At 36.3% G+C, this 17,974-nt stretch overlaps 1 protein-coding gene and 1 non-coding gene across 2 annotated transcripts in view; one reads left to right on the forward strand and one right to left on the reverse strand.

Annotated features, from left to right (window-relative positions):
* Nucleotides 1–17,974, forward strand: part of LOC147385570 (1,4-alpha-glucan-branching enzyme 2-2, chloroplastic/amyloplastic-like) — a 30,224-nt gene extending 12,250 nt beyond the window's left edge. Inside the window, exons 8-22 of the mRNA XM_086423416.1 lie at nt 42–158; nt 293–376; nt 3,554–3,675; nt 4,502–4,621; nt 5,610–5,739; nt 5,844–5,954; nt 7,443–7,571; nt 7,829–7,932; nt 10,014–10,158; nt 11,440–11,587; nt 11,766–11,866; nt 13,187–13,264; nt 16,574–16,729; nt 17,313–17,387; nt 17,490–17,974. Coding sequence (XP_086279542.1) covers nt 42–158; nt 293–376; nt 3,554–3,675; nt 4,502–4,621; nt 5,610–5,739; nt 5,844–5,954; nt 7,443–7,571; nt 7,829–7,932; nt 10,014–10,158; nt 11,440–11,587; nt 11,766–11,866; nt 13,187–13,264; nt 16,574–16,729; nt 17,313–17,387; nt 17,490–17,576 — 1,707 coding nt within the window. The 3' untranslated portion in view covers nt 17,577–17,974. The remainder of the gene's footprint in view (nt 1–41; nt 159–292; nt 377–3,553; nt 3,676–4,501; nt 4,622–5,609; nt 5,740–5,843; nt 5,955–7,442; nt 7,572–7,828; nt 7,933–10,013; nt 10,159–11,439; nt 11,588–11,765; nt 11,867–13,186; nt 13,265–16,573; nt 16,730–17,312; nt 17,388–17,489) is intronic.
* Nucleotides 15,531–15,631, reverse strand: LOC147385571 (small nucleolar RNA snoR100). Its single transcript, XR_015172375.1, has one exon. It is a non-coding gene; the product is annotated as a small nucleolar RNA snoR100 (small nucleolar RNA).

Raw genomic sequence — 17,974 nt, forward strand, 5'->3', positions numbered from 1 at the left:
GGTATTTCAACGCTGACCCTAGCTTAATCATGAAATCATAGATCCGCATGGATACTCGATCTGGCATTAAAGATTCAATTCCTGCTTGGATAAAGTTTTCTGTACAAGCCCCTGGTGAAATTCCATACAATGGCATATACTATGATCCTCCAGAAGAGGTATGCTTTTGCAAGTCTATTATGCCTGGCTGGCTTACTATATGAAAAGTTCATCTAGTTCTTGGAATGTGAAACTATTTTATTCTATAAATTAGCTAACTTTTGCTAATGAGGGTGTCTTCACATTTTTACAGGAAAAATATGTATTTGAACATCCTCAGCCAAAAAGACCAAAATCACTTAGGATTTATGAGGCACATGTCGGAATGAGTAGTACGGTGTGTATTCCTCTCTTCTCATTTCTTCTCAAATGAATTGCTATTCGACCCTTTTTGTTTCCTCTGTACTTTCAAATTCAAATGGACTCTAGACCCATATTAGTGGTCAAATAGCTCCCATAGTTTTACTATTTAGTTAAATGGTTCCTTGACATCGATTACAGTTGTGGCTCTTTTATGTTTTTTTTGCATTGTAATTTTTTTCTTTCTCTTGAAAAAAGAGAAATGCTAGTGAGCATCACCAAATTTGGGTACTGTAGCTACCACCCCCTCTACTGCTGCTACACAAGTACATAATTAAATAAGCAGAACTGCAACTTTCTTCTAAACCTGTACTCATTATTGTTGCATTTCTGTCTCAGGATAATCCAGATCTTATCTCCACTAAAACCCCAGATCTTAGAACGTAAATGGTTATGATGACTACACATGCAGAATACCCTAACTCTGTAAAGTCTCAGTCAAACAATCCTTAGCTGGGTGAGTGCAAAAAGTATGCACAAACATATTGAAGAAAAGAGGAAAGTTACAGATTTCTGGTTGTTAACCTGCATTCTATGATTTGCCGTCCTTTACAACAATCTCCTTTTCTTGACTTGTCTTTTTTTTTTTTTTTTCTCTTTCGACGAGTGTTTAACCAAAGCTTTCAAGAGTTCACATAAGAAACTGATCAAACCTTCGCTGCGTTCTTCATCTACAGAGACAATTAGGATCAGGCAAATCTGGCCTATCTTTAAAACATAGTGAAGATTGGTGGTAGGGTGCAAGATTTAAAATCTCATTTTGAGACAATGTTTCGGTCAGGATAAAATCCAAAACGGTTTTGACTGTAACATTCCCTGACGTTTCGAAACAATCAGAAACATTCCTGAAACATTGAATGCTTTGACGTTAATATTGGTTCTACCTACTATTTTTTACGAAGAGAATGAATCTTTTTATCGAAGGATTAGAAGAAACCGGTCTGGATCTCTTGCGGGAATGATTTGGAAAATCCAAAACAAAAAATAGTGCTATTTTCTAGCAACAACATATTTTGTTCCATTCTAGGCTGAAACCGGAGTTTTCCACAAAAACATTCTGATATGGAATGAAACTGTGAACAGTGGTAGGGTGGATGACAAGTGCCATGCGTTGAGTGTATATTTTCCTCTACACTCAGGTGTGTCATACCCCAGTTAAGCCCATTGACTCTCTTATTTTCATAGTTCTCCCCCTTTCCAACAGATTGGTCTTTTGGAGTAGTTGGTTGGTTAACATGGTGTCAGAGTGCTAGGTTCATATAGGTCACAAGTTCGATTCTTTCCACCCTTATGGGTGAGAGGGAGTGTTGAGTGTATATTTTCCTCCTCTCTTGGGTATGTCATACCCTAGTTAAGCCTCTTGACCCTCTTATATTCATAGTTCTCTCCCTTTCCAACAGGTCGGTCTTTAGGAGTAGTTGGTTGGTTAATAACACCATGGTAGTACTGAGAAAAAAGAGCACAGCTAAAAGGGAGAAGAGAAAGAGTCCAGAAAAAATAAAAATAAAAGATATATTTTTTTTGTAAACAAATAGCAAGTCTTTTGGAGAGGTGCTAAGTGCAGCACCCCTGAGGGAGTTACTTGCTCACGTTCCTTTGAGAGTTTGTGGTTCTATAGAAAGCTACAACAAAGCATGCAAAGGGATCAAATGATAGGCATTCCAATATAAAAGTCTGGGGGGTTGGCAATGCATTATGTAGTGAAGGTACTATGGCTATCTGTGTTTCTTTAGGGATTTTCAGTAGGGTGTGTTTGTATCTTTTTCATAGTTTTCTCTTTAGGGATTTTCAGTAGAGTGTGTTTGTATCCTCTTTATAGTTTTCTCTTGTCAATATAATTGATTTTCCAATGAAAAAAGAAAGTTGGCTATATTTTTGGAAGACTTAGTCCCCCTTCCCTCTATGCTTCACATATTTTTTTGGTTTTCTATTGATTGTGGAGTGAGTTGAAAAGCTACTGGAACATTGAGGGGATTTCTGTGATGATGCGAGATTGGAGAGAGGAGATGTCAGACTTCATCCTACAAAATTGTAGCTGAGTTTCAAAGGGTCACCTTATGGGAGATAGTGTGGATCAGAGGCAAAAGGGAATTGACGTTTGTGGAAGTAAATGTGGATGCTGTAGGTGAAAGGAAAAAAATCTAGGAAAAATTGTTTGGTGGGGTGCCTTGAGTGAGGAGCTTAACCCCCCCCCCCCCCCCCCCCCCCCCCCCCCCACACACACACACACACACCCCCACCACACACACACAAAAAGGTGGTACATAAAACCTATGGAAGGTTGATCTAGCAAATATCTGGGAAGTTCTTTCTGTTTCTGGATGGGTAGCATCCTCGGGGCCGATTTTTCTTGTATGCCTTTATTATGATGGATTAAAAGACATGCGGTGGTGGGGTATATCAAAATATTTAGTTTGGGTGAACGAACAAGAGTGGAGAAGGTAAAAACAAGTAGAAGTTAAGTTGGGACATCAAACTCATCAACAAGGGAGTTCCACAATGAGAAAGTGTAACGATCCCAATGTCCACATCCATTTGTTACCTTAATTTCCATAGTGAGCTACATTGTGCTGGGAAGAAGCTTGATATAGGGTTTTTTTTATTATCAAGGTTGTTGCTGTCCTCTTTGTTGATTTTCTTTATTTTCTTTTTTGGGAGAATGGAGATATACTCTATTGAGCACTATTCCAAGTTACAAGTACTCCAGATTATTGTTATGCTAGGAGATTTACCAGGCTGTTTCTTACTAGATTGCAAGGGATTTCATATCTGAGTATGGAACTTAGTGGAAAAACTTTCAATTAAATTATTGTACTCTCAGGAAGTTGTTCTTCAACTCTGTACATAATTCTGATACCAAACCTTTATTAATCTTTCTTTTGAATTTCTTTTTCATTTATACAATTTTTCTCATGACTTAGGAAAACCCTCTTTTATCTCCTTGTTCTCTTTTGGATATTAAACTTTGTGGCTTGTGACTTTCTGAATATCACAACTACTGCTTGCATACAACTATTTACAATAAGTAATTCTTGTATGTAGGAAGTAGGACAAATGTAGACAATGACCTTTCCACGCATAATTTTTTGCCTATTTACATATTGTTTTGATATCTTTATCTTAGCCTCACAACATTGTTGACTTTGAGATGCAGGAGCCAAAAATCAACTCATACACCAACTTTAGAGATGATGTACTTCCACGCATTAAAAGGCTTGGATATAATGCTGTTCAACTTATGGCTATTCAAGAGCATTCATATTATGCTAGCTTTGGGTATTCTTTCTTTAAGACACTGGGGAATATAAAATTAATGATAGAGAAACAAAGAAATGGTTGATTGGACTATGGTTTCAAAGTTCCTTTTCATTTCGGAATTTTTCGGCTGAAACATTCATGATTTTTGACATATGGATCGAAACATTGCTATATGTTTGAAATTTCAGGTGTTTTTGGCATATTTTGTGAAATATACTACTTAAAATTCAAATGTATTGCAATGTTTCTTAAAACATTGCGGAACATATGGTACATAAAGATTTTTTTTGTTTTTACTGTTTTACATAACTTTTCAGATTAAAAAAAAAAAACAAAAAACAAAAACAGATCTATATGTTCAATTTAAAATTTCAAATGTTTCGTGAAACATACCAAAAAATATCTTTCTTAGAATTTCGAATGTATCGCAGTGTTTTGATGTGTGTTGCAAGAATCATTCAGTGGAGACTCCCTCTAAAAATTTTCAATGGTTATTGATATTAAAAGATTGTGATGCATCATTTGTAAGGTTTTAAACAATTTTTAATACAAACTCAACCTAATTTTTATTAATCCAAATGTTAAAAATGTTTTGCTACATTTTGAACGTTTCAGTTTTTCAAGGAAACTGGAACAATGAAACAGAATGGCATTTTTAAACTTTGATTGGACATTTTAATATGCGGTGTGTGCTCACTGCTTCCTCATCCACCATTTTAAATTTTTGTTTCTGCAGTTGGCACTGGTTTTACTTCCCTTTAGGTTTATTGCTAGGCACTACTAATTAATTTTTGGTGTATGCTCACTGGAACAGTACTGTTTTTTTTCTTCTTCTGTGTTGTAGGTACCATGTCACCAATTTTTTTGCACCTAGCAGCCGTTGTGGAACTCCTGATGATCTCAAGTCTTTGATAGACAAAGCTCATGAGCTAGGTCTGCTTGTTCTCATGGATATCGTGCACAGGTGACATTATACTCTCTACTGAAATTCCGGTAGAAGTTTCAGAATTTTCAGGCACATTATTCTTCACATTGTTCAGATGCAAATAGTGTTCATAAGTTGTGGGTTCATACTTCCGATTTCTTCGAAGAAGTGGTAGTTCTTGGCTTTGATTAAATTCTCCTTTCCATATTTAGTTGCAGCACTCGGTGGAGAAGTTTCCCTTTTCTGGAGGGATATGTAGAAATCAGAGCCAAATTTAACATTTTGTGAAAACCTAGATCTTTGCTTCTTAAGTTTGGTTTCCAGCCTCTGAAGAATTTTTATGGTCTGAAATGTCTTCTTTTGCATTTTAAACGACTAAACTGGTACTCTGTACTTTAGCATCTGGCAGTGCATGCATGATATTCTGTACCAATAAACCTGAACTAAGAGGTTACGCATATAGATGCGCACTTATTTTGGAATGAAACTTAAGCTAATTTCTTCATTCATCAGTGTTTCGTATAGCTACAGAATCAATGGCAATCATGCCCTTCATGCAAAGAGTGATTAGAGCACAAAATTAACAGAATGTAAGCATTAGCCTAAATCCAAGAGTACCTTGGGAAAAAATTATTTGCTCCAATACTATCATATTAGAGTAGAATTGTGTATTTATTCTCCTTTGCTTGTGTTTATTGGTGTACACATTAGCTTGCTTCTTCATTTTGGTGTTGGTGAACACATTAGCAAGCTTTCTTCACTTTTGTGATGAAGAGTGTTCTCACCCTAAGATAATACCAATCTAGAAATAGATCATATGATAGTTTTCCTAACATAATGTAGAACTGCTTCAGTCTGGTCACTTTATTGCAGAATAGCATGTATGCCATGCTTGCTGTTGCAAGAGATTTCGTGTTTCTGTGGATCTAGTAGCAATTGCTTTTTTATTTATTTATAAATATTCTTTCCATGAGAGTATGGGCCTTACATATTCTAGGGTTCTTACTGTCATTTTTGTTGCACTCAGCCATGCATCAAACAATGTTTTGGATGGATTGAACATGTTTGATGGCACCGATAGTCAATATTTCCACTCTGGATCGCGAGGTTATCATTGGATGTGGGATTCTCGTCTTTTCAACTACGGAAGCTGGGAGGTATGGGATTCTTTGTGAATTTTCAAGTCAATGTTTCCGTGAGTGTTCATCTGTTTTGACGTCGATGGTTTTAATGGATTATTTCTTGTTCGTTATGTTTTTAGGTACTGAGATTTCTTCTTTCAAATGCAAGATGGTGGCTCGATGAGTTCAAGTTTGACGGGTTCAGATTTGATGGTGTTACTTCAATGATGTACACCCACCATGGATTGCAGGTAAAATTGAATCTGTTTATTTTGTTAGATGGACCCCTGTGGCTCTTGGGTATCAAATTGGATATGTTCTATCACCAAAGCATAAGCACCATCCAATTATAATTATTCGTAGGGAGCAATGAGGACTACTATTGATACTGGAATACTGCTCTGTTCACGTAGTTGTTAGTGACTTACAATTTGTACATTTTCTCTTAGTTTCAGGGGCAGAATATTCATTCCAAATTCTTTGAAACAATCTTTTTTTTTCCTTCGTGGATTTGCGTAGTCACCAATCAATTGAAGTAGCATATTGTGCAATCCTTTCTATTTCGTTCACACTGGTTATATTGTATCCACATGCTTTTTAATAATCATCTACTATACGAAAATTAACCCTTTTCTGGAATTCTTTCACAAGATTTTTTTCAACTTTGGACATGATTCTTCTTTTCGATGAGTAGCCATAATTATTTATAAAGGAAAATAGAATTTATGATGACACACCTACACAACCAAAGCTAGAAAAATAAATGGCACAACAGAAGGTGAATCCTAAAACTGAAGCCTGTCCCGGAATGCAACCACTTTAATTATTTACTTAGTTTTTTATGGGTGAATGTATCCCCAGTAATTGGTATAGGCTGTAGATGATGATGATCGTTGAATATATCTGCTTTATGGGGATAATCTGTAACCTCCTTGACCTTTCAAAGGGCATGCTACCAGCTTGTCTCTGTCTCAGACCCAACTGAGTTGGATATTGAGACAGATTTGAACATGATTAGAATTCATTGGTAAGCTTTGTTTCTTGAAAAGAAGGTTTGCATCATTTTGAGTACGAGATGACTCATTAGTTTCAAAGTTTTGGGGTAAATATGAAAAATCTTGCCATCTTCATACGTGAGTGAAAAGTTTTGGGATTGTCATTTTTCTAAAAAACTAAAAGATTGGTGGGTGGCTCAGTATGCTGGATAGCTTCTTGGTCAATCTGGAAACTTATGTTAGGTATAGCGATTGCCAATTTTCAAACCATTGTTTTATATTTTATATTTTTATTTTTTTGGTCCGTAACATGTCAATGAATGAAGGGAAATACTTAAAATGTTCAAAATTGTCTATAAGCACCTGTTTACATTGCATCAGCTTCTTCATTAGCACTTCTTAGCATGCATATACAAAATATGAAGCCCTACATTAGCATCTGTAATATTCTCTATGGTGTTAGCAAGTCTGACTTCACCTTGGAACGCTTACCATTCCTGAGGTCCAAACAAGATTTTAGAGTCACTCTCATTGAATTTGAAATTTCATATTTATCACGTTTAAGTGTGCAATGATGTCCTGTTATCACAAGTTTGAACTTTTCAATTTTTTTTTTTTTTTCATTTCATTTCATTTTCTTTTGACAGTTGCATCTCTCCTATCACTATTTGGTTTAGTAGTCTCATTCCTTTAGTTACCGGTACTTCATGTTTACCTATTTTCAATTTTTGTGCTCGCTTGCAGGTAGCATTTACTGGAAATTATAATGAGTATTTTGGGTTTGCAACTGATGTGGATGCTGTGGTTTATTTGATGCTGGTAAACGATCTTATTCATGGGCTCTTCCCAGAGGCTGTTATCATTGGTGAAGATGTAAGTATAACTCTTAGAACATTACTATGGATCTTTTAATTTGAACAAATGGTAACTCCTAACTTGTGTATCGTATGGACTTACTGTCTAGGACCTCAGAATGTAGTTAACTAAAATAAAATTCTCGGCGTGCGATTGACTAAATGAGTATGCAGTCTATATGAGTAGAAGTGTGCATCAATTAATGTGCATGTTCCGTGTGTTCATCAATCAAAACAAAAATTCTCCTTAAGCTAGTTCATATTCGTTGTTTACAGGTTAGTGGAATGCCAACTTTTAGCATCCCTGTTCAAGATGGTGGAATAGGATTTGATTATCGGCTACATATGGCCATTGCTGATAAATGGATCGAAATTCTGAAGTAAGTTTCTACTGAATTGCCCGTTGCAGTCTGTTTTCCTGTTTTTCTCGTGATTTCATTTTTAAGGATGTATTTGATATCAATCTTTATAGAATTTGTTGAATTTCCATTCAACATTGGAGATACCTGGTTCCATTTACTAGTAAATTCACATAGGAAATTTACTCTTTGGATCATTTGGGAACCAAACATGGAAGTGAAATACCAGAGACCTGAGACCTGGGTTCAATCCCGCCAGCACCGAGTTACTGAACTCATTAAAAACACGCTTACCGATAAAAAAAATGGAAGTGGGATTAAAATATGAATTCTAAAATATCTTGTTTATAAAAATTCTTATTCGTGAAACTAGGACTTCTCATGTCTGGCACAGGGAATTGCTAGTGCATTCTAATTCTGTTGTTTGGCTACGTAATGGAATTATAATTTCTTGTCAATAGAGTGAGATCAACTTATTGGCAAGTTGACAGATACTTGGGATGTTAATAGGTTGGTTTCTGTCTGAGTATTGATGTACCCAAAACCAGAGTCTATTGCATAAACCTGTTCCATATCTGAATGATTTCAGTTCTGATACTAAAAAAGGTGTACTTGAAATTAGGTCGGGTATTTTGTATGCAATTATTGTATTAAGATATATTTTTTGGATAGATATAGGCTTTATTAGAAGAAGAATAACAGGTCAGGTGGGAAGACTATCCTTCCTACTATGTATTTAAGTCGGTTATGGGTCCCATTAGTTCTCGCTCTCAATGCCATAACATAATTTATGTCAATATTGTTGTACCTTCACCACCACCAATTTTTCTCCATCAAATCACCTTTTTCTTATCATTTTTTTCATGAGTTTTATTGTTGATTGGTTCACCATATTCTAATGATTATTTTGTCACCATCTTCATTTCCTTTATTCTTTTCCGTAGCACATTTTTTTACTTTTTTGGAATGCTACCATTGCCAAAGAAATCACCGTTTTTGGTGACTTATTCATTCAATGGCCGGTCGTGGTCCAAACCCACTTCTAGTTTGGCTCTAAGGGTTGCTAAAAGACATTACTTAACCCAAAAACCACTGATTTTTTCGGTTGAAGAAGGTTTTAGTATTTGGGTATTTTTCTAACTTTTGGGCCCATTACATAATTGTTCTCTTTGACTTTGACTTGCTCTTAGCTAGAGCAATTCGTCACAGAGCCCACTCACAATGGAGGTTGTGAGGCCCACTCTCTACTATAATACATGCTCAACATATTCACTGCTAAATCACTAGGCCAGCTTAGTAATGCCCAAGCCCAAACCAAACCTTTTTGGCGTTGGATTAACCCAATTAAAAAAAAACCAATCGGGTCTTGATTGACCTCATCCAGATTGACCAACCTATAGATCAATGTATTTCATTCTAAAAAAACCACCATTGTGTATGCTTGCATGCATGGCATTGAACTTTGATGTCGACATATATGTTGGTGTCCTGGGAAGTGGAATTTTGAACCCAGTTTGGACAATGCAATTCCCAGGGAAAGGATGGAAATACTTTGGAAACGAGGAGAACATTGAATATTTTTTTCTATCTTTTTTATCGATAGAAAATTAGAGGTATTGGAAAGGGGGGTTTGTGGGGGGGGGGGGGGGGGGGTGGATAAAGAGTACAAGGAAAATATTGAGAGTGAAGAAATGAATGTCCATGACATTATGTTCCTATTTTAATTCCCAACTACTCTTCCGGGCAGATTTGGGAGCTCCATATCTCATACCTGAGAATTAAAGACCTGTGTCCTTTTTTAGTCCTCCCATCCTAAATGATAGCTTCACTCCAGTTAGAGCTTGTAGGATTTCTAGCGATGGGATATAAGCAATAAACTTGGAACATTGACCTTTGCAAAACAATGACCAGAATTGTTTTAATGGTTTCCTACTTTTCTTCAAAATCTATGCATTCTCAAGCTTACCCGTTTTTCTATTACCTAATATTGTTTTCATTTTTCTTTTCAGTTGAGCTGTTTCTGCTAGTTTTATCAAATATTGGTTTGGGAAGATATGTTTTCTTACATGTTCACTTTCTGTCTGGGTTTGCCACTGGCACAGGAAAAGGGACGAGGATTGGAAAATGGGTGATATTGTTCACACACTTACAAATAGAAGGTGGTCGGAAAAATGTGTTGCTTATGCTGAAAGTCATGATCAAGCTCTAGTTGGTGACAAAACTATTGCATTCTGGTTGATGGACAAGGTTGTTAGAAGTTATTATTCTAGCTTCATGTATGCAAGTCACTCAGCGTCACGTATATCTAACCGTGTTTTTGACTAAACCAAAACCATTAAGATGACTCAAGTTGTTCTACATAGATGTTAGAATCTATATTCTGTCATCTAGGGCCACCCCCTCTTCTGATTCATGAATGCATAACCTAGGGCTTGGTTTATTCACTTTAACACAATGTTTCTGTCTTTCAATTTTCTTGTTGATGGTTAATCATGAAGTAATGGATTAAATTACTAGAAAATGTAAAATACTAGGGAATTGCATTCCTGATATACAGTAGTTCTGTATGTACGACATGTTTAGCTGATGATCTTCAAGATCATACTGAAGTAACAAATCCTCACTTCATTTTCAACATTGTACCATTCATAGTGACATATTATGAACTAGTTCTACATTTGCAAATTAATCACTATGAAGTCTTGATTGTTGTCATTGGGTTGATGAGTTCACCTTAATAAAGTATACATATGTTCCTCTTCAAGTTGTTAGAAACCTACAGTTTTCTTATTTAAGCATACAAATCTAGTTGGCCAACATCCTGCAACATGAATGTCTCGGCAGAGGAACACATGGGGAACAATGAGTATGTTGGATATTCTTAAGTCCAAAATGCACCTACAAATATAGTATTAGAACTAAAAGTGGCTAGCAACTTGAGAACTAGACTCTGGAAAATCAAGTTCAAAGATTGTAACAATGATGAAGATATCAACATGCTAATAAGAAACAATAACTATGTGTTTTCAACTGTTATTCTTCTGAAAAGATGCATTTACTTGTATGCAGCATTATTGTAATTTTGGGAATTCATTAACAAAATTTGTTATAGTATTCTGTTTGGAGGATAAAGAAATTAAGGATTCTGTTTAAAGGATGACAAGTTGAAATCCAAAGTTATTAATGCAGCATAGCGACTGAAGTGGTTTTGGCTGGGAAAGAAACATAATCTTGTGCAATCATCAACTTGTTTGGGAAACAGTTAGTTATGCTTGTTAGTGATGGGAGTTCTTTCTCAGCATCTTGTTCATTTCTTGTCTATATTGTGCTGTTTGTTCAAAACCATTTACTCTTGAAGAAAAGGTGTTGCCTACTATCATGGAGACACTGGATAGAAGACAGTTGTATAAAATATATATCTGTTATCTTTATAGCTTTTTTCTTTTGGTCCATTTTTTTCTTTCGGTCCATTTTTTTCTTTCACTTTTTTATACTTATATTACATTTTCTTCTCTTTCATTTTTTCAGGATATGTATGACTTCATGGCTTTGGATAGACCCTCAACTCCATTGATAGATCGTGGGATAGCACTACACAAAATGATCAGGCTAATTACAATGGGATTAGGTGGAGAAGGATATCTGAACTTCATGGGAAATGAATTTGGGCATCCAGGTAGGATTAGCAAATGTTTTCAGCGAGATTTCTAATGCTTCAGTTCATCTCTAAATTGGATTGTTGTTGACCCCTGATTTATGGGATAAGGCTTCTATGATTATAAAATTGGATTGCTCCTGATTTGGAAGTCTGATAATTGGGGTATTCTCTCTCTCTCTCTGGTTTGCTTTTTCAGAGTGGATAGATTTTCCAAGGGGCGATCAACGTCTTCCCAATGGGAGAGTAGTCCCTGGGAATAATAACAGTTTCGATAAATGCCGGCGTAGATTTGATTTAGTAAGTTAACGGCTTAGTTTCTATCTCGATGATCATTTTGGATTATTAATTACAAATAAAAAGCTTGCTTAGCCAAATTTACTTCATTTTTGTGTCTATTTCAATTTTTGAGTATGCTTCTAATTCAGATTTGTGGAAATCTCAAGAATTTAGTCTTGTTTGAAAATTTCTTAGATCAATACAAAAATGATACAAGACTAGAAGGTATAGAGTGTCTCTCAATCTGGTGCCACCTCTGAAAACCAAAATAGAAATACAAAGCTTGTTAGGGATGTTATTCAGAAAGCTAAGTAGACAATAGATGTTTTCAAGCTCGTGGAAGTTGGCTTTCTCTTGAGTGTGTGTCGTTCTTCCAAGTGCGAAGGGAGATTGGATATAATCAATGTCCTTGAATGTGGAAACACACTACTATTGAGAGGAGTCCCATTCAATTCATCAATCCTCATTAATGGAGTCAGGATGGGGCAGAGAAATCCCACGGCCTACATTTGCTGCTAGCGCACGTATGCTTTTCAGCCTACTACTTTCTAGCAGTCTGATCTCTTTCCACCATGGAACCTTCCCTTTATTATTATTATTATTATTTTTTTTTTCCTTCTTGAAGGTCTGATTCTTTGAATATGCGAACAAGAAAGAATCCACATGCCTAAGATCTTATCTTCAAGGAGCAGAGGTACAGAAGATCCGCTGCTTCAAGCCATTATAATCAGACTGTCAACCATAGTGAAAGCCTAAAATCAGTTTAGGATACCTATTGGAAATACCGTGGCATTCAAGTGCCATTTAGTTGCAAGTAGGTGTCTGTAAGATACATTATCTGCTTCTATCTTTCGACAAAATGATTGTTATCTATCTTTCGATAAAATGATGGTTATAATATAACAGATCTGTCGAGCGCATATAAATTTATCATGATAGGTTGAAGAAAGAGACTAACCAAGCTAAGAAATAGCAAAGCCATTGGGAATGCGACTTTTGTCATCCTGATGTTGAGAAGAAGGTAGAGTTGAATAGGGGATAGTGAGTACTGGTGAGATGATGAGACTAAATTATTATTATTTCGGCTAATTCCATTATTTAGAGGAGTGCATAATAACACTGAGACTAAATTTGTAAATAGATACTGACTGCTATTTTGTTACTCATCCTGTATTCAATTGTGTTCCAGAACAAGTGACTTGTGCTTATCACTATTCATTTTTCTTGTTGCAATATAATATATGCTTTTGTTTGCATTTTACTGAATAGTTGGTTCTTCTGATCTAGGATGCACTCCAGATCATTATGTCTAACTTATACTATTGATTTACATATACCTAGGGGGATGCAGAATATCTGAGATATCGTGGAATGCAAGAGTTTGATCAGGCGATGCAGCATCTTGAAGAGAAATATGGCGTATGTATTATTTACGTCAATAAACATGCTTTAGCTCATCCCCTAATATCTTTGATTTTTTCAAGAATATTCCGAGATTGACGGTAAAGTTTTATGAGGAAATAAGATTTATAGAAATAATTGACCTTTTATTTTTTAAAATACATTGCAAAAACAACTTATGCTTTTAAAAGGTGAAAATACAGAAATAGATAAAACTTTTGGTCAAGTTATGTAACCAAATATGGTTTTGAAATATTTATGTACCCGGATAAATTTTACCTTCCTGAGTAAAAACTTTTGTAGTGAATTTTACCTTTGTACTCGTTTGTTTTAAAATATTGGTTATATCATTTTTTTTTTTTAAATCAAAAGGGTATAAAGGTAAATTCAATAAAAAAAATTATACAGACGGTAAATTTTATCTGGTTACGAAAATATTTCAAAATTGTATTTGGTTCCGAAATTTGACCAAAACTTTTTTCTGACAACATACGACACCCTTTTATTGGTGTTGATAATTTAATGGATTAAATACTGTAGTATTTTTTTTTTTTTGAAAAGTATAATATATTGAGCAAAAGAAGAAGAACTACAAAGAGAGAGGCCGAGAGAGCCTCAAGAACAAACAACAAGCAAAAAGCAGCAAATCAAAGAAAAAACAAAAAACAAAAACAACATCACTGATTACATAAAGAGTCCCATCTAAAAACAAAATCGTCGAAGGTAGTCCCCGCGAACTCTATATTCTGCTTCAACCAAATGTATAATAGACCCAAAATTTCCAAGAATCTTGCACGAGTGGTACTGCTCTTGTTGTTGAACACTCTGTTGTTTCTCTCGTTCCAGACTCCCCAAGCAATAGCCGAGGGAAGCATAGCCCATAGGATCCTTTTTCTGATGTGGAAAGCGTTATTGGTCCATTCAACTAACACCGAAGAAAACTTACGAGGGAGGACCCAGTTCATACAGAACATACCAAGGAAGATTGACCAAATATTATAAGAAAAAGAACAATGGACTAAAGTATGATCAACAGATTCTCCATCACTCAAGCATAATGGACAGCCATTGGGAATGATCCAACCCCGCACAATCAAATTATCCAGCGTAAGAATCTTACCAAGGGCGGCCAACCAAACAAAAAAAGATATTTTAGACGGAACTAACCTGGACCAAGTGATTGAGCCCAATAAGGGTCGCTCAGCTTCGAAAGAAAGCCATTTAAAGAAAGACCTGACAGAAAATCTCAAATCTTTAGCCCTTGTCCATTCCCACTTATCCTGTTCGTTGTCGTTGAGGTTAAACGTATGTAGAAGATCAAGGAGAGATGTCACCTGAGTTAACTCCCAGTCATTAAAGTTTCTCCTGAATCCCAAGTCCCAAGTAGGGCCAGACTCGTTGCGAACCAAACACTGCTGAATAGAGCGGTTCTTCTTAATAGAACAAGTGTACAGAGACGGAAATTGAGTTGCCAGAGGCGATGTACCGCACCAACTATCCTCCCAAAATCTAATTCTATCTCCCGAACCCGCTTTAAATCTAATCCCTCCTTCGAAATCTTCACTTCCTTTAAGAACCCCTTTCCAAACACTGCACCCATATGAATCTTTAGACACACCACTATACCAACCTAACATTTTCTCCCCATACTTGGCCTTAATAACCTTTCTCCACAAACTGCTCCTTTCCTCACCGAATCTCCAAAGCCAATTTCCTAACAGCGCTCTATTAGCTAATCTAAGGCCCCTAATTCCCAACCCCCCGCTCTTTTTGGGCATGCAAACAATTTTCCATTTGACCAAATGATACTTTCTCATGCCATTCCTGTCGTTCCACAAGAAATTTCTCATGAGCCTTTCCATCCTAATTTCGACGGATCTTGGGAGCGTAAAAAGCGATAGGAAGTAAACTGGAATACTCATTAAAGTGCTTTTGATCAAAGTAACCTTCCCTCCTTTCGACAAATAATTGGACTTCCAAGTGCTCAACCTTTTCTCCAGTCTCTCAAAACCCCATCCCAAATTTTGATACTATTATAAGGTGCTCCCAAAGGTAATCCCAAATATGTCGTGGGCAAGGTATCATACCCACAACCCAACATCGTGGCCAACAAGTGAACATCTGTTTCCTCACCTACCCCGTAGAGCTTACTCTTGTGCAGGTTTATGTGTAAACCTGACATTGCCTCAAAGCAGCACAGTAAAACACGAAGCGCCCTCACCTGATCCCTCGAGTGCTCCAAAAAAACTAGTGTGTCGTCCGCAAAAAAGTAATGAAAGGAGAGACGTGTAGGTCTGATTCCAGGCCCGCAAAATCAAAGCCAGAAGGCATCAAAGCGAGCAGACATGAGGACCCAAATTCGATCTCTGTAGTATTCTAATATTCAAAATATAATATCTTATTTCTTTAGTTTCATTTTCCCTATTTTTGCATTTTATTTAATTATGAACTGGGGCCATATAAACTTTCCTCCATATTATTTTGAGTTGTATGTTCTGAATCAGAAGTAGACAGTGGTTTGTCTTCATGGAAAATATGGTGTCTGATGATCTGAGAGGATACTAAAGAGTTGTAGTCATGATTAACACTTCATTTTGTCAGGGAGAGTAATGACAAGTTCATAATGTCAGTTATCAAAAATTTTAACTAACCACGCAAATTTCTTCCATTATAATTGTTTTCTGAACAGAAGTACAGAGAGCTGCTTCTTCAAAAGAAATTGCCATGTAACCTACTCATTAATTGCAAAGCTTGTAATCTAAACAGTTCCTAATGGAAACTCCCTCAGGTGCCGTCATGTCCTTTCTCATTGGGGAAAATTGCACATTGGGCTGCATACAAAACTTGAAGGGAGCCCATGGTGTGATTTTTTCCTGTGATAACACAACACAAAGGCAGCTTATGCTAAATACCTGTCAGGGACCTGATCGGATCATCATTGTAATTGTAAATCATGCCTTCATGTTTATTCAAATTAGCGTGTGACTATGTATTATTTTTGACTAATTAAAAATGTTCTTTTGTGCTATTTTTATCATCAAAACTCTTGTAATCTTTCTGGGATGGTTTCTGATAAAACCATGCACTGATGTGTCAAAATTAGTTGAGTCTGAGTCTGGGTCTGGGTCCAATTGTTGCATGAGATTTTTATCCTTGTTGAATTGGTTTGAGAACAAGTTCATAGTGATTGGAGATGTGCCTGATCTTCGTTCAACTTAGTTTGTAGTTGTGCTTTGCCTGGACTATAGTTCTCTGCATTGGATGGCTGTTTTAGTTTTGAAATGTTCTTAAAATTAAAGATTTTCTGCTTTGGAATCTTTGTTGTAGTTCATGACTTCAGAGCACCAATATATTTCACGAAAAGACGAAGGAGATAGGATCATTGCCTTTGAGCGTGGGGACTTGGTTTTCGTTTTTAATTTTCACTGGACTAAAAGCTATTCAGACTATAGAGTAGGTTGCTTGAAGCCAGGGAAGTACAAGGTATGATCCCCCTATTTCCTTTCTTCTGTTATCCTTATTAAGTTCCCAAGTGTTTGTGTTCTGTTTACTTTTTTCGTATTAATCCTTTACCATTGAATTCTCATTTCTGAGTCATCTATTAAGTTCCCCAAGTGTGTGTCTTCTGTTAAGTTTTTTTGTATTAATCCCTGTCACAACTGAATCCACATCTCCAAGTCTTTCTTTTTTCCTTTTTGGAAAGTCCAAGTCTATCCTTATAGTGTTACTTATTTGCCTTTTTTGTTCCACATATTGGATCTGAATTCATTTTTATGGTTTCACAAGATGCTCAAAATGTTCCTAGGGATTTCATTGTTCTCTGGCATCCTTATCCGTTATGATATTTCTCTATTACTTCCTAATAATTGAAGTATCAAATGCAATTTTTATGGTTTAGACCATGACCCATCATACCTGCCGTTCATGTTTCAACGATTCGTCCAATCCATACTCTTCTTCTTTTTCCATTTTTCCCTTTTCTCGACCAATATCATTACTTTCCAGGACCTCATGTAGTTTCATGTTTACATCAATCTGAGTCATTAAATATGTGTTCCTGCTCCAGGTGGTCTTGGATTCTGATGACAAACTGTTTGGTGGCTTTGATAGAATCAATCATGAAGCAGAGTACTTCAGCAATGTAAGAAGATTCAATTAAGATCCCATTCACAGCCCTAATTTATTCCGAATTAACCTGGAAACATAAGGTCCTTAAATTCTACTACATATTGCTTCTTTGCAGGAGGGCGTTTATGTCAACAGGCCCAATTCCTTCATGGTGTACACCCCATGTAGAACTGCAGTTGTTTATGCCCTGATGGATGACTGAATTGAGACCAATTGGGCTATGGAGTTACTTCGAAAATGCTGCTTATTTGTAAATAAACAACTACTATCATCTCTGCACGTGGCTTTTGGGTTGCGATCGTCAAGACGCAGAATAGCTGTATCACTGGAACTTTCATTTCAGAGGGTACTATATTTGGGCTGATACAGGAGTTAAAAGAGGCCATAGGTGCAGATTCCCCCTCAACTTTCTGCTGAGCATGGAGACTTTCCACGCACTTTCTTTTCCCCTCGCATTGTGTAAATTTTTTTTTTTGTTTTTTTAATTCTCTTCAGAAATAAATTGTAACTGTCTTAAATCGGTGGGGCGAAAAGTTATTCCATATATGACAATAGCACACTGTATGAATCCGTTTTTAAATAAGTATGCCAATTAGCCCA

The sequence above is a fragment of the Akebia trifoliata genome, chromosome 14, assembly GCF_017979445.1.
Source record: "Akebia trifoliata isolate Shusen 1 chromosome 14, ASM1797944v1, whole genome shotgun sequence".
Lineage (NCBI taxonomy): Eukaryota > Viridiplantae > Streptophyta > Magnoliopsida > Ranunculales > Lardizabalaceae > Akebia > Akebia trifoliata.